The sequence below is a fragment of the Camelus dromedarius genome, chromosome 27, assembly GCF_036321535.1.
Source record: "Camelus dromedarius isolate mCamDro1 chromosome 27, mCamDro1.pat, whole genome shotgun sequence".
In the NCBI taxonomy this organism is placed as follows: domain Eukaryota; kingdom Metazoa; phylum Chordata; class Mammalia; order Artiodactyla; family Camelidae; genus Camelus; species Camelus dromedarius.
Genome location: NC_087462.1, coordinates 10,274,604 through 10,289,433, shown reverse-complemented (window position 1 = coordinate 10,289,433; position 14,830 = coordinate 10,274,604). Strand labels below are relative to the sequence as shown.

At 55.0% G+C, this 14,830-nt stretch overlaps 1 protein-coding gene across 2 annotated transcripts; it reads left to right on the top strand.

Moving 5' to 3' along the window:
* The first annotated feature begins 1,088 nt into the window (after nt 1-1,088).
* On the top strand, nt 1,089-14,572 carry PDE4C (phosphodiesterase 4C). Of its 2 annotated transcripts, none has more exons than XM_031437631.2 (15): nt 1,089-1,249; nt 4,300-4,491; nt 5,023-5,059; nt 5,147-5,220; nt 5,479-5,531; nt 5,790-5,902; nt 5,980-6,073; nt 6,607-6,770; nt 6,970-7,068; nt 7,490-7,654; nt 7,741-7,840; nt 8,458-8,612; nt 10,008-10,130; nt 10,391-10,573; nt 11,095-14,572. In XM_031437631.2, exons 1-15 carry the CDS (start codon nt 1,104-1,106, stop codon nt 11,482-11,484), a joined length of 2,088 nt encoding a protein of 695 aa, XP_031293491.1. In that variant the 5' UTR covers nt 1,089-1,103; the 3' UTR covers nt 11,485-14,572. The 2 variants fall into 2 exon arrangements, with proteins under 2 accessions (XP_031293491.1, XP_031293494.1); XM_031437634.2 differs by lacking the exon at nt 1,089-1,249 and adding an exon at nt 2,490-3,136.
* The last annotated feature ends 258 nt before the right edge of the window (nt 14,573-14,830 follow it).

Sequence of the window (14,830 nt, the reverse complement as noted above, 5' to 3'; positions counted from 1 at the left end):
AAAATGGTATTTCATGTCACCTTAGGATTGCCAGAAATGTGGGTGGCATTTGTCTGAGGACCCCAAAACTGGTGCAGTCCCCTGGGGTAAGGCCCAAACAGGGGGTTGTCATTCCACAGCAGGACACTCGGGCCCACAGCTTCTGTGTGGTCTCAGATGGGAGGCCCACCCACCCTGGGCTTTGGTTGCTTCTGCCTGAGATGTGAGTGTCCTGGATCCTACCTCCAAATGTGATGTTCTTCAAGACTTGGCTTCCCTTTTTGAAAAATGAGGCAGGACCACCTGACACCAGCATTCCAATTGTAGGCCACCTGGTACAGATCCCTGAACCCCTAGACACCAGAAACAAGACTTCCCTTTCCAGGGGTCCTTCCTGGGGTGGGGGTGGGGTGGCAGGTGAAGCTTCACAGGACGGAAGGCCTGGCGGGAGTGGAGTGCGGATGTTTGTCCGGTGGAGACAGCAGGACAGGAGAAGGGATCCAGAGACAGGACCTGGGGAATGTCAGAGCAGGTCGGGGGCCACGTGGGGACTTGTGGAGGGAGACTGAGAGAGGGGGAGCTGCCCTGCCATGAAGACTTGCATCTGCCACCACCTTTCTCCAAGCCTCAGTTTCCCCATCTGGTAAAGGATGAAGGTTTTGTAGTTTCTAGGCAGCCCCTTGGTGGCTCAGGCCTCAGTTTCTCCATCTGGAAAATGGATAGAGGGGGATTGCAAGCAACTGTGTAGGATCTGGGCAGCCCCTCCACAAGCTCTGTGCCACGGTGACTCCCTTGTAGCGGAGGGCACTTCCTTTTCTAACTTCCGTATATCACTTTTCAGCCCAGTTATCAGATGAGCAAGCCGTAGTAATAGGGGATATGCTGACAGAGGGAAGTGGTTTCTGGGCCCCATAAAGAGTGGGAGCAGAGAATCGAGGCTAGCCCATTGCCTCAGTTTCCCCATTTGTCCTAGCGGGGGCGTCCCTGAGCGGTCCAACGGCGGCGAGGCGGGACTGGTGCGCCTTCTGCCCTCTCCCCGCCGGGCCCCGCCCCCGTGGCTGTCCAGAAAAGGTCCCGCGCAGTCCGCCCTGAGTCCAGCCTCCAGCCTCCACGCGGTCTTGGCGATGCAGGGGCCCCCTGCGCCCGCCCCGGCCCCTGGGCCCAGCTCCCCCCGGTGCTCCCCGCGCGGCTCCCCCGGGCTCTTCAGGAAGCTCCTGGTGAACCAGAGCATCCGCCTGCAGCGGCGCTTCACGGTGGCCCATCCGCTGTGGTGAGGCGAGACAGTGGGCCTCGCAGGGGTCATCGGAACCGCCGGGCTGGAGGTGGGAAAGGCAGAGTCAGGGACAGCTGGAGCCAGGTTGGGGGTCAGGGTATAAACCCTCTGCTCCTCCGCGCTTTCTCGGTATCTCTCTCCCCCTGCCCTATCTCTGACTCTTAGAGTTGGTGACTGTCTCTCTTCATCTGTTTCCCTCCACCCTCCGCTTGGATATATGCCCAGGGAACCAGCCGCTGTTCCTTTCCAGCTGTGTGGCCAGGAGCAGCACGGGCTGAGGCTCACGTCTCCTCCTGACCCTCGTTGACCCAGGGCAGGCAAGTTGAGCCTCTTGGCAGTGGAGGGGGGAAGGTCACTCCTTCCCTTGGTCTGCCCCCACCATCCGTCCCGGCGCCAGCAACGAGATGGCCTGGTGGCCTCATAGTAAGCCCTCGGTGTCCGTGGAGGAAGACGTGGTTTGATGGGGGCCTTCCAGACAGGGTATTTGTGGTGTAAGAGGGCTCCTTGCATATCCCCGGCTGAGAGCTGACTTCTTGGTTGCGTCCTCCAAGAACTCGTTCCACTTCTCTGGGTTCGAATTCCGGCCCTCAGGAAGCGATTGTAACTTCGTGGGTCTCGAGGGTGAGGCTGGGGTTTGGAGGTGGGGGCTGGTGGGCGCCGACTGGGTCTGGTTCCTTGCTATTGATTCGTACCGCTTTTGTACACACTTGATAATTTGGCACCTGGCGGCTCAGAGACTAAAGGTCCCTTCTCCAAGGTCACACAGACAGTGACAGCTGGTGGAGGGAGGGAGGCAGCCGTGACTGTGGTCCCTGATGGCACTATTTCAGGCTGGGAGTGGGTTCCAGTGCCCAGGAGAGGGCCCTCTGGGTACCAGACGCCTGTGAAGAGGGGTCCCTGCCGAGGGCTTGGGAGTGAGCACAGGTACGTGGAGGACGTCGAGGGAGTGGGGCTGGAGGAGGGCGGGTCTCTCCGAGGCTCCTGTGCCTCAGTTTACCTGTCTAACAGAAGGACATAAGCGCCGTTCCCACAGTCCGAGCGACCTCCTCCTGGCCACCCGCGTCATGGAACCACCGCCTGACCCGGCCGATCTAGGCTAAGTTTAGAGCAGAAAGAAAAACAGCTTCCCCCGGGGCGAGAAAACCTTGGCCCAGACCTTAACTCTCCGCTCTCGCTACTTGGATTCGAACCCAGCACCCTGTGGCCTCTCCCAGCCTCAGTTTCCCTATTTATCCATAGGTGCGCCTTCCCAGAACCTTTGAGGAGGCAAGGGAGGGGTAGGAAGTAGTCACCCGCAAGCCTCCCCCTCCGATCACTGGTTTAGAGTATTCACCTCGGTTAGCCTGCCCCCAAGAGCGTCTCTCCACCAGTCACGCGCCCACTCCAAGGCTTGAGAAGCACTAAGAAGCCCCGCCCCTCATGGTGACGTCACTAAGCGGGAGCTGGGACTCGTTGGCTGTAGGGGATTCTCTAGGAGCCACCGGGCCTGAACAGACCGAGAGCCGCCGGACATACCCGAACATTCCGGAACTCACCCGAGTGAGGCCGGACTAAGTCGAATGTGCCCGATCCAGCCCGAGGACCATCCCCCCACCTCCGCGACTTGCTCGGAAACCTAGAGCGGCCAGACATAGCCGAACACACCCGAACGTATCCGAACCTACCCGAGCGCGGTTGGATGTAGCCGAATCTTGCTGAACTCACCGATCGAACTCAGCCGGACGAGGCCCAACCCTGTGTGATCAGACCCAACTTAGTCAAACCCAGGCGTACTTGATCGAGCAGGGCAGAATCCTGCCGAATTCCCCAACTCCACCCCGGGTCTGAGCCGAATCCCTTGTTCGGAGTCTTCCGGCAGGCGCCGATCCCCGCCAGTGGACCCGGGTAGGGTGATCTTACTGGGAACCAAGTGGACATCGGCCCTTGACCAGGAGTCTCGCGACTTAGGGCGGCCCCTGGGGTCTTCCTGTCCCTGCCTCTCCTGCCTGCTCCCTTCTCAAAAGCCTGTGACCCATCTGCAGCCTCTCTCCCTGGTCATTAACTCCCTCCTCCCACGCTTCCTGCCACTGTTTCTCTGACCTCTGACTAGAAGGTCCCCCTAGAGAACTAGGGTGGGTCTTCTTTCCCCATCAGGGTGTGGCTGGAGGGAGATTCTGGGCTGAGAGATGGGAGGAGGGATTGGGGATTGTCTGGAACAGAGGGCGTTGTAGGGATGACGGTGCTCTGGGCAGAGGGCACACCCTGTGCAAAGGCTCGGAGGTGGAAGAGAACAGGCAGAGCTTTTGGGCCGAAAATAAAGCAGAGGATATGGGGAGCTAAGGCTAGGGTTAAGCGAGACGGGGATGTGGTTGACGAGATTGGGGCGGGGCCATGTCGGCCAAGGGTTGGGGCTTGGAGCTGAGGGAGGGGACAGGTGGTCCAGGGCGGAGCCAAAGCTGCCTGGGGGCGTGGCCTCTGCTGGCTGTGGGGAGCCTTGGAGTGTGACGGATCTAGGCAGGACCCAAGTCCCCTCCAGAGAGGAAAGCCCAGGAAGTCATTTCCAGTCCCAATGAACTTACTGTGCAACCTAGACCTCAGTTTATTCCTACACTTGATCTTAGCCAAAAGGCCGAGAAGCGATCAGTTTATTCCTCAGTAAAAGGGCACCCAATTGTCCTCCTCAGGTGCCTGGTTGTAACCCCCTAAAAGCCCCCTCAGGGGTGAAGTCTACCACACCCACACTAGAAACAGGGTGGTTGATGTCCACAGAAATGCTGAGACCTACCCATGGTCACACAGCCACTTGGGGACAGATCTGAATCTCATGTCCTTGAGTCTAGGTTAGCCCCAGTGGAAGAGGCTTTGAGATACAGAGGCGAGATGGAGGCATGAGGGGCGTGGCATCCCAGACAGGGGGTGTCACTGTGGGACAGGTAGACAAGCTCGAGGCTACTCCTGCCCAGCCCACTGCATGGCCCCAGGGAGGATATGACAGAACGGGTATGGGCCATGGCTCACCACTCGCATGCCAGGACCCTCGTCTCTGACTATGCCTCCTTTGCCTTCAGTTTTGACCTGGAAAATGGACTCTCGTGTGGGAGAAGCGCCCTGGACCCTCAGGCGGGGTCTGGCCTTGGCCGAGTCATCCAAGCCCCTGCCCAGCACAGCCAGAGGAGGGAGTCCTTTCTCTACCGTTCAGACAGTGACTACGAACTCTCATCCAAGACCATGTCCCGGAACTCCTCCGTGGCTAGCGACCTGTGAGTCTGAGGCTGGTGGGATAACACCTCCTCGTATGACCTTTTTTCCCTTTGTTTCTCCATTCAGCACACCTCCTTCAAGTGATCATTTGAGCTGGGCTTTGACGTTTATGTAGGAGTTTGTCAGGCAGCTCACTTACTCAGTCCAGCATGCCGAGAATGATATGGGGTGATCCTTTGTGCCTGACTTCAGGCTGGGGTTGGGTGGCAATCCAAAAATATTAAGGCCAATTAACAGCAACTGAACAAACACCTTGATTTGAGCTTCCTGGTAGCCGTAATTTCCTGCCTCTAAGACTCCTGTTGCCCCTGGGACTCAAATTCCCCATCTGTGATTGGTCAGAGGGGCTGTGGCGGCTTTCAGAGAAGAGTCGGGTGAGGAGAGCCCAGGAACTACTAGGAGGACATCCAAAGGAGGAGTCATGACGATAGGACTCATTCAGCTGAGGGCATATTGTAGGTAAAAGCTGGAAGATAGGAATGTGTGGAGGGCTCCTCCTGACCGCCATTCCATGTCCTGTCTCCCCACAGACACGGAGAAGACATGATTGTGACACCCTTTGCCCAGGTGGGTACCCACATCTTGCTTCTCTCGTGAGCCAAGCAGTCAGAGCCAACCCCTCCTTTCCAAAGCTGACCACCCCGCTCCCTATAGGTCCTGGCCAGTCTGCGGACGGTTCGGAGCAACGTTGCGGTCCTTGCGCACCTGCAAGGCCGCGGGGCAGCCAAGTACGCGGGGGGCGGGGGGCGGGGCCTGGCCGAGAGAGGCGGGGCCGACAGGGGGAAGGGCAGGGCCTGTGGAAGAGAAGGGAAGGGCCTGGTGGAGAGGGGCGGGATGAAAGACAAAGTGGTCAGGGGCGGAGCATGGCTGGAAAGGGCGAGGCTGGCAAGTCACGGGGAAGGCTGGGCAGGGCGGGGCCTGGAGAAGTTGGGGGCGGGGCCATATGGGTGAGCAGGCCACCCCTGAGCCGACTGTGTTTACTGCAGGCAGGGATGCGTCGGGAATACTCCATCTGGCAGTCAGCCCCCTCCACCAACAGGTACTGCGCCTGCTCCTATCTTCTCCCGCTGTGGGACAGCTGTGAACTTCCTCATTATGGTGACCTCCCAGCCCATGAATCCTTAGGCTATGCTAATTGTAACCACCAGCTTCAACACCCTTGGGGATGGGGAGATCCTGGGGTCCTGAGTAGCCTCACTGGGAAGGGCTCTGGGCTCCAGATGCAGATATGGAGGCAGAAGGGGTTCTGGGTTCCCGAGTGGGGATGGGGCAGGCCCCTGACCAGCTTGACCCCCAGAGGACACTGGGCAGAAGCTGGCTTTGGAGACATTGGATGAGCTGGATTGGTGTCTGGATCAGCTGGAGACACTGCAGACACGGCACTCCGTGGGGGAGATGGCCTCCAACAAGGTAAAGAGGGCCAGATACCTGAGATCCTTTGCCTCTGTTCACAGTCCCATCCTCACTGTCCTCACTTTCTCCTGCAGTTCAAGCGGATGCTGAACCGGGAGTTGACTCACCTGTCTGAAACCAGCCGCTCCGGGAACCAGGTGTCCGAGTACATATCCCGAACCTTCCTGGGTGAGCTATGGTGGGTCACTACCTAGACCACATTATAGAAGTAGGAAGAGGGAAGAGAAAGAAAGATTTCTACTACAGACCTCAACTGAGGAAGACAGACCCAGACACAGACACCTCCAGCCCCATGAATCAGGGCTGGACCAGAGGGAGGAACAAGAGGAAATTCCAGGAGGAGGGAAACATTAAAGCTAGGGTTTTGAAGCATGAGTAGAATTTCACCAAGGAGAAAATGGAGGGAACCACATATCTGGGTCTCCAGCTTGGGAGATGGAAAGGATATTCAGCTGTTTGGGGAAAAATACTGAGCTCCAGGTGCCCAGGGGCCATGTCCAGTAAAAGGGCTTACTAAGGTCAGCAATGAACGAGAAGGGTAGCTACAGGGCAGACAGGAGTTCACTCTGAGATTACTTTGATACAGCTAACAAGAAAATAGGTTGATCTCAAGGCTTGGCAAAATGTGGTACCTAAGGCCAAGCAGGCCAACCCTAGCAGGTGAATCGGCTTCTCTGAGCCCTACCCTGCCCTGCCTACAGACCAGGAGACTGAGGTGGAGTTGTCCAGGGCGACCTCCACGGAGCCCCGGAGACCTATGTCCCAGATCAGTGGACTGCGTGGGCTCCCGCACAGTACCAGCCTTCCTGCAGCCACAGTCCCACGCTTTGGGGTCCAGACTGACCGGGAGGGGCAACTGGCCAAGGTGGGTTTCCAATGGGAATGCTGAGTCCCAGGTTTGAGTCCTGGCTCTGAGTGGATGCCCTATCTTGGGACTCAGTTTGCCCATCTGTATACTGGCAAAGTGGGGCTCAATGTAGGACCTGGGACCTGGGGCTGGGGGTCAAGGCTCCAGAGTTTGGGGAAGCTGGGCTGGAGTTAAGCTCCAGTCTTTCACATTTTAGGAGCTGGAAGACACCAACAAGTGGGGCCTTGATGTGTTCAAGGTGGCAGAGCTAAGTGGGAACCGACCTCTCACAGCCATCATCTTCAGCATCTTTCAGGTACCTCCCCTGCCCTTGGCTTCTAATACCCTTGTGTTTCCTTCATTCCTTCCTACCTCAGGAACTCAGGGGACATATATTCTTCAAATCCTCCCTAACATCCCTGAATGGGGTTATTTGAGCAGGACATTGAAGGATGAATAGGAGTTCACTAGGTTTAAAAGTTCATTGCTGATTGTCAACAAGCCTCCGCCTTGGGCCAGGCCTGAAGAGATCCAGTCTGGAGGGAACAATTGCAGGTCAGGGATGAGCCAGAGGGGAAGGAGAGAGACCAAGGGAGTTAGAGGGAGAGTAGAGAGGGCATCCTAGAAGAGGGGGCATTTGAAAGATGGATAGGGATTCAGAAAAAGAGAAGACAAAGGAATAGTTTGTGCTGCTGCCCAAAGGCCAAGGCCCTGACTGGGGCCCTGTGATGGACCAGGAACGGGACCTGCTCAAGACATTTCAGATCCCAGCAGACACGCTTGTCACCTACCTACTGATGCTGGAAGGTCACTACCACAGCGATGTGGCCTACCACAACAGCCTACATGCTGCTGATGTGGCGCAGTCCACACATGTGCTGCTGGCCACACCTGCACTTGAGGTAGGGCCCAATGGCTGCAGTCAACCCTGGTGGGTGCAGGGTGCCAGGAGCCTACCTCTCACCTCTTATGCCCCTTGCCCACTCAGGCCGTGTTCACAGATCTGGAAGTCTTGGCTGCCATCTTCGCCAGCGCCATCCATGATGTGGACCATCCTGGTGTCTCCAATCAGTTTCTCATTAACACCAGTGAGTTAGGGGGCAGGGCTTTGTCAAGTGATCTTAGGTGGCCCCATCCCTGCTCTGAGTCTCCCTGCTTGTGAATGGCTGCCACAATCTTCCCTCCCTTAAGTGCTTGAAACAGATCCAGATATGCAGTAGACACTCAATAAATGAGAGAATAACAAATGTGGCAGAGCTGATATGGGCCCACTGAAATTTTGAAGTTTAGGGTCCTTTGGGGTGTCTGAAAAACTCAGTCAAAAAGCAATTATTAGACACCACATACACGTCCCTAGAGAGTTGAGGATGAGAGTGGAGCCCTCTCTCTTGAAGATCCCAGAGTTTAATAAGACAAAGATTCAGTAGTTCATTCAACCAGCACTCAGTGTGCACTGTCTCCTGCCATGCCAAGTCCCCAGGGAGTCATCAGTCTTGAGGTAGAGCTGAACACAGATGCCCTCAGCCCTGCAGAATCAGGGTAGGGCCATGGGGAGAGACAGGGTCTTAGAAGGCTTCCTGGAGGAGGGGGCATTAGAATTGGGGTTTCAGTGCATGAATAGGAGTTTACCAAGAATTCACAAAACCTGCCTTTGGGTGGCGTGGGTTGGGCAGGCAGGTCTTGAGGTACTCCACCTCCCCCATAGACTCAGAGCTTGCACTTATGTACAATGATGCCTCTGTGCTGGAGAACCACCACCTGGCTGTGGGCTTCAAGCTGCTACAGGCAGAGAACTGTGACATCTTCCAGAACCTCAGCATCAAGCAGCGGCTGAGTCTGCGCAGGATTGTCATTGACATTGTGAGATCACAGCGATGGATGGGGTGGGACAATCTTGGTTTGGCTGGGGGTTCAGTTGGACCATGACATGTCCCCATTCTGAGTCTGAGCTTCCTGGTCGGTAAAATGGGGCAGTGACTGTCCAAACCCTGAGTGACTAGGCCCTTGGTTAGGCTAATCAGGACCTGGACATGATTCACGTACAAACAATGTGGAAACTGTTTCTGGTGCAACTTTTCACATGCTTAAATCTGTCCATTTGATATTTTTCAACTTGGGAGACATCAATAGGTTTTGGGGTCTTGTGCCTCATTCATGTATTTAGCAAGCATGTATTGAACACCTATTGTGTGTTTGCCCTGTGCCAATGACCATTAGAGTTCTGGCTTTTATGACACTCACAGTCTGCAGGGGAGACAGACATTTAGGTGGGAACTGTGGTGGGGGACCCACAGGCAGAGCTATGATGGAGGACCTGTAGCTAGAGCTGTAACGGGGGAAGGTACTCAAGGTTGGGGAGGCCTTCCCCAGGAGGGAGCACTGAAGCTGGGGCCTGCAGGGTCAGAGGGCCAAGGGGCAGGGAGGAGCATTCCCAGCAGAGGGAAGAGTATGTGGGGAGGGCTCAGAGGAAACCCAGGCTCCAAGTGAAGAGGAACTTTGATGAGGTAGAGCTGGGGCTTTGGGAGGTGGGCATCCTGAGAGGGAGCATCATTTGGGCCAGATGAGAAGTTTGGGGAGAAGTTTTCAGACTTCTGTCTGATTCTCAAAGAAGCCTATGGACTGCCATGTGGGTCATTCCTGGGCTGGGTCCGGGTGGGTCCAGATAAGTGATTTTAAAATAGCTGTGCTCATGGCTGAACTTCCCTCCCAATGACTGAAAACAACCCTCCCACCACAGGGAGGCTTGGAGAGCACCAAATCAGGTTCCTCATTGCTTCAAATCCATCTGTGGATATATCCCCCATGGCCCTCTGGTTATATTCCCTACTCCTCCCTGAGGCCCTCCCCACTTCATCACCCTCTGTCACTCCTGCACTCACCTGTTCCAGCCACAACTGTCTCCTCTATGTGCCTCAGCTCATTCAGCCTCAGGGCCTTTGCACTGGCTGTGTCATCTGCTGGTCCTCTCTGCCACCCTCAGGCACATCTGACCTCAGCCCCCAGGTTTAATCTCCCTGTCCCACATGTGGGATGCACCCTACAAAGCCCAACAACCTTGGAGAAGGGACTGTTGACTCAGCCTCTCTTGTTAGCTAGGTTTGCAGTGAATCTCTTTATATCCCCCCATTTGACAGATGAGGATGCTGAGGCTCAGAGGGCTGAGGGTCCAAGTGGGTGGGGCATACGGGAGGTGGGGTGGGTGAAATGGAGCAGGCGCTATCCTCATACCTGTCATCCTTGCTTGCCGGCCCCCAGGTGCTGGCCACGGACATGTCCAAACACATGAATCTTCTGGCCGACCTCAAGACCATGGTGGAGACCAAGAAGGTGACGAGCCTTGGAGTCCTGCTGCTAGACAACTACTCTGACCGCATTCAGGTGGGTGGCTTGGCCAGCCCTGGGGCTTTGGTTTCCACTGTTCTCATTTAGCCACATTTATGAAGAGCTGACTGTGTGCCCAACTTGAAGAAATGGAGGCACCTACAGTCACATGCCTGTGCCTTAGCTATTCCTTCCCCTCCTGGGCCTCAGTTTCCCCACCTATAAGATGGGTGTGTCCATGGCACCAGCCTCTGGGGGGTGGGTACCAGGCCTGGGGGTGGCCTGGCTTGAGTCCTCCCGAGCCATGGTCTCACCAGGTCTTGCAGAGCCTGGTGCACTGTGCCGACCTCAGTAACCCCACCAAGCCGCTACCGCTGTACCGCCAGTGGACAGATCGCATCATGGCCGAGTTCTTCCAGCAGGGTGACCGTGAGCGCGAATCAGGCCTGGACATCAGCCCCATGTGTGATAAGCACACAGCCTCGGTGGAGAAGTCCCAGGTCTAAGAGTAACTGACTCAAGCTGGTGGGCACTGGGGAGAGAGGAGGGGAAGGAGTGGCTGAGCTGACCCCAAGAGTCCTGGCTTGACCCCTTGCTGGAAAAGGAGGGGATGTGGCCTAAGGGTCTGCACTGGACTGTGCAGTCAGGCTTGGGACGCATTCCCTCTAGGTTGCAGGAAGAGGGATGATCACTTGTGGAGTTTGGAAATGTCTATTCTGGGTGACATGGAAGATCCTAAAGGGGCTCCCAGTCTGGGGGGGCACATACATCCAACACTGAAGAGTCAGGGCTGAGGTGAAAGAAAGACTTAGGGATTGAGGGAGACCAGAAGGGGCAGGGGGAGGCTTCCTAGAGGAGGGGTTTTTTGAAGAGGGTTTTGAAGGATGAGTAGGAGTTGGGAAATAGCATTCCAGGAAGAGGGAACAACCTGGGCAAATGCTTGGAGGCTGGACTAGGTCTAGGTTCCACAGTAACTTACCACACAGCAACCTCTACCCCCCAACTCTGTATCACCCCACAGGTGGGTTTCATTGACTACATCGCCCACCCATTGTGGGAGACATGGGCTGACTTGGTACACCCAGATGCACAGGACCTGCTGGACACTCTGGAAGACAACCGTGAGTGGTACCAGAGCAAGATCCACTGCAGTCCTGTGGACCCCACCAGCCCCAAGCAGAGTGGCCCTGACAGATTCCAGTTTCAGCTGACTCTGGAGGAGGCAGAAGAAGAGGAGGAAGAGGAAGAGGGAGCATTGATTGAGGAGGCCTCGGAGACACCTGACATTGAGCTCCTGTCCTCTGAGGCCAGCCCAGACCCTGGGGCCCTACATCTGGACAACCAGAGGACCATGGGCAAGCCCTGCATGGACCATGAGGGCAATATGATGGCTGAGCCTTTGGGCACCTAATGGCTCCTGGTGGGTGGGTGGACTTTCCCAGGAATAAGTCCCAGGTGGCCCCCGCTTTGCCTTTCCCACCCATTGAGGGAGACAACCAAGCTTTCAGTAATAGGCAGTTCTTAGGGCTGAATTGGAGGCACCTAGTGGGGTCCACTCTGACCCTGGGCTTGGCTGAGAGAGCTCTCCAAGGAGCTGGACTGGAGGCAGCCTCTTCCAGGGCCCTTGAGTTCTCCCACCTGGATTTCCACCACTGGTATAGAAAAGGGTTGTCTGCCAGGCCCCTTGTCCATCTTCTCCAGTGGTCACTAGAGCCACTTCCATCACTTTATTGTTTCATTCTTTACAGATATTTTCTGGATACCCATTGTGTGCCTGTTATGTGCCTGCAAAAGAGGGTGGGGAATCAGCCCCAAGGAGATGCCCCCTCCCCGAGACGCCTCCCCTTCATCTGCCAGGCAGCTCATTGCAAGAGAACAAGAACTTGAATGGGGGAATTTCCACCACCAAATCTTTGTCCAGACCCAATTTGGGCTCTGGAACTCTGGTGGAGGGCGGTAGGGGGCCAAGAAAGAGAGGGCTCTGTGTCAGGGATTGTCTCTGAAGACTGACTCAGCTTGTCACTGCTTGTGCACTGACTGACTGTTGCTTTAAGTCGCCATAGTTTCTGTCTTCAGGTCTAAGGATCCTGGTTCTCCCTGGCCCCAGGACCCCCTGCTGATTCCTTCACACGTTCTTCCTCTTCTAGAACAGCAACAGAAGCACAGAATTCTCCCCCATGGAAGTTCTCTCCATCTCCTGATTGAGGCTGTCCCAATCTCCCCATAGGGAAAAGGAAGCCCCTTCTTTCCCCTCTACGGCCAGATCCTAATACTTGGGTAAACTTTGATTGGAGGGTGGTGTCTGTGACCTCCCTGAAATATCTTAGAAATGTGGGGGATTCTCTGAGGTTAAATAAACTATTACCCCAAATTAGTACTATGCCATTTCACGGATGGGGAAACAGGAGCAGAGAGGTCCGGTTGCCTGAGGTCTCAAGGCCATGCAGCTGGGCCCCAGACATTAGCCAGTGGCGCCCCCTTGCGGCGGGAGGCGCAGAGGGGACGTGGGACGAATTCGGACGTCCTCCTTGCCTTGCTGGAAGTCCCTCTCCGGCCGGCTTGGCCCAGCTCATCCCAAGAAAATGAGGCGGCTCTGTGCTCAAGTCTCAGGTTCAATTCCCACTTCCGGAGGACTCAGGATCCCCCACCCCCAGCCTCCCTCCCCGCGCCCCCAGCCTCCCTCTCTGCATGTCTGAGGATTTATACACGACACAAGTCATCACAACCCCTGGCTTCAAGAACAGCAGGCTTCATTCCTAAATAATTCCATTAATAATTCCATTCCATTGATCATTCATCATCATTACAATTAATGATCAGATTCCACAGAGGGAGAATTAAAGGTCATCTGGATTATAACTTGGTGCATTTCCTTCCAGTCTTTCACAAGGCAGAGATTTATGGAATTTTTATTTATAATTTTTTATCCTTCCCCCTTTACTTGCAGGTACTACATGTTTCCCACAGAGAATTTGGAAATAATGGAAACATAATAATGGAACCAGAAGAAAACAAAATTCTGCTGTACTTCAACCATTGATCATCTTTCAGCTTTTCACCATTTTTTCTCCACCCATTCATAAAAACGTTCTTCTGTTCTCCTTCGATTTGGGCCACAGGCATTCTTGCCTCTCTCCTTTACTGACTGCACTCTACCCTATGCTGGCTTTTAACACTCCAAGCACAGTCCCACCTCAGGCCCTTTGCACATGCTGTACCCACCACCTGGAATACATATCCTTTCACTCATCCTCACCCTTTGGGTCTCACCTCAGCATCCCCTCCTCCAGGAAGTCCTTCCTGACCCTCCACCTTCCAACCCAGGCTGGCACTTGTGGAAGTTCTTTGGGATTCTTTGTTTCATGTCTACCATCCTCTCCAGGCTGTGATCTTCAGAGGTAGACTTAACCTCCCTGAGCTTTTGTCATTTCATGGATAAAATGTAAAATGGGCTCTTTGTGAGGATCACAGAATTGTAACAATGGGTCACATTTGAGGAAACTGTGTCCTGAGCTGGGCACTGAGCTCTGAGGTATCAACTCTTTCTTCTTTCCATTTCACAGATGTAGAAACTGAGGCCCACAGAAGGGGTGAGTAAGAAGAAATCACTCACATTCTCCAAGTGCCCCATTTTCTTGTTTAGGGTCCTTCCTGAGGGACATAGTCCTTACCTTTGTGGCCCATCCTTGACCCAAAGAGGAAGGTAGGAGAGGGTCTTCAGGGTCCCTGGAAACTTTCAGCCCTTGTGACCTAGGGTGACTCCTAGGGCCTCAGTTTGCCTTCTGTTGAGGGAGAAACTGTTGCCTGGCCCCCTTCCTTACAGAGTTGGAGAGGGGCTGTCCCTAGAGCTTGTTTAGTGAGTTCCAGCCTCAGGGCCTTTGCACTTGCTGTTCCCTCTGTCTGGAGCTCTGTTTCCCCGCTTCTCCTGGTGGTCAGCTCCTTCTCCTCCTTCCGGTTCCTGCTCAAATGTCAGTTCCTCAGAGAGGTCTTCCCTAATCTCTTTGGCGAAAGTCACCCTCCCTCCAATCACTTATTCATTCACTCATGTCATACCATCACAGGGCACTTACTGTGTCCACAGATGCAGGTGCTGGGGATGCTGATCCCTGCCCCTCAGAGCCCACAGCTGGCTATTGGATAAGTAAGTCAGCATGATCATTTCTGATGGGGGGATGTGTTAGGAAGGAGAAATATGGTGACACGATAGGAGGTGACAGGGTGAAATCAGAACTTCTGGAGGGAGGTGGTGTTGATTGGAGACCTGAAGGGGATGAAAGAGCCAGGCACAGGGAGAGCTGGGGAACAGCTCAGGCAGAGGAAACAGCAGGTGCAAAGGCCCTGAGGCAAGATTGTATCTGGAATCTTGGAAGAGAAAGATGGGGAGGTAGTGGGGTGGGATCTGGGAGTGTTTGGTTTTATTTCCCTTGCCACACAGGAGACCTCCCCCCAAGTCAACCACCCCTAATTCCAGAGCCTTATGCTGATTCTTAACAATAAAGGTCTTCCATTATTTTTATTTTAAAATACAAACTCCTTTGTGCAGAAACTGGTGCATGTTGTTGTGGTCTTTTACCCTACGGGAAATCCATCCATGTACAAAGTCCAAAGCATGCATTTGGGAGGTCGGGGAGCCTGGAGCCTAGCGGCCTCGCACGCCCTCACTTCCACCCGGGTCGCGCCTGGAGGCCCCCCACCCCAACCCCGAAGCGGGAACTCGACTGCTGGTCTTCCCGTGGCGGGGGGGATGGGGGAAGAGA

What these genes read in the sequence shown, in the direction of transcription:
- PDE4C (XM_031437631.2), top strand. Translation starts at nt 1,104, where the DNA reads ATGCAGGGGCCCCCTGCGCCCGCCCCGGCCCCTGGGCCCAGCTCCCCC. An exon ending in ACGGTGGCCCATCCGCTGTG is followed by an intron (nt 1,250 to 4,299) that starts GTGAGGCGAGAC and finishes CTTTGCCTTCAG; the next exon opens with TTTTGACCTGGAAAATGGAC. An exon ending in TTGTGACACCCTTTGCCCAG is followed by an intron (nt 5,060 to 5,146) that starts GTGGGTACCCAC and finishes CGCTCCCTATAG; the next exon opens with GTCCTGGCCAGTCTGCGGAC.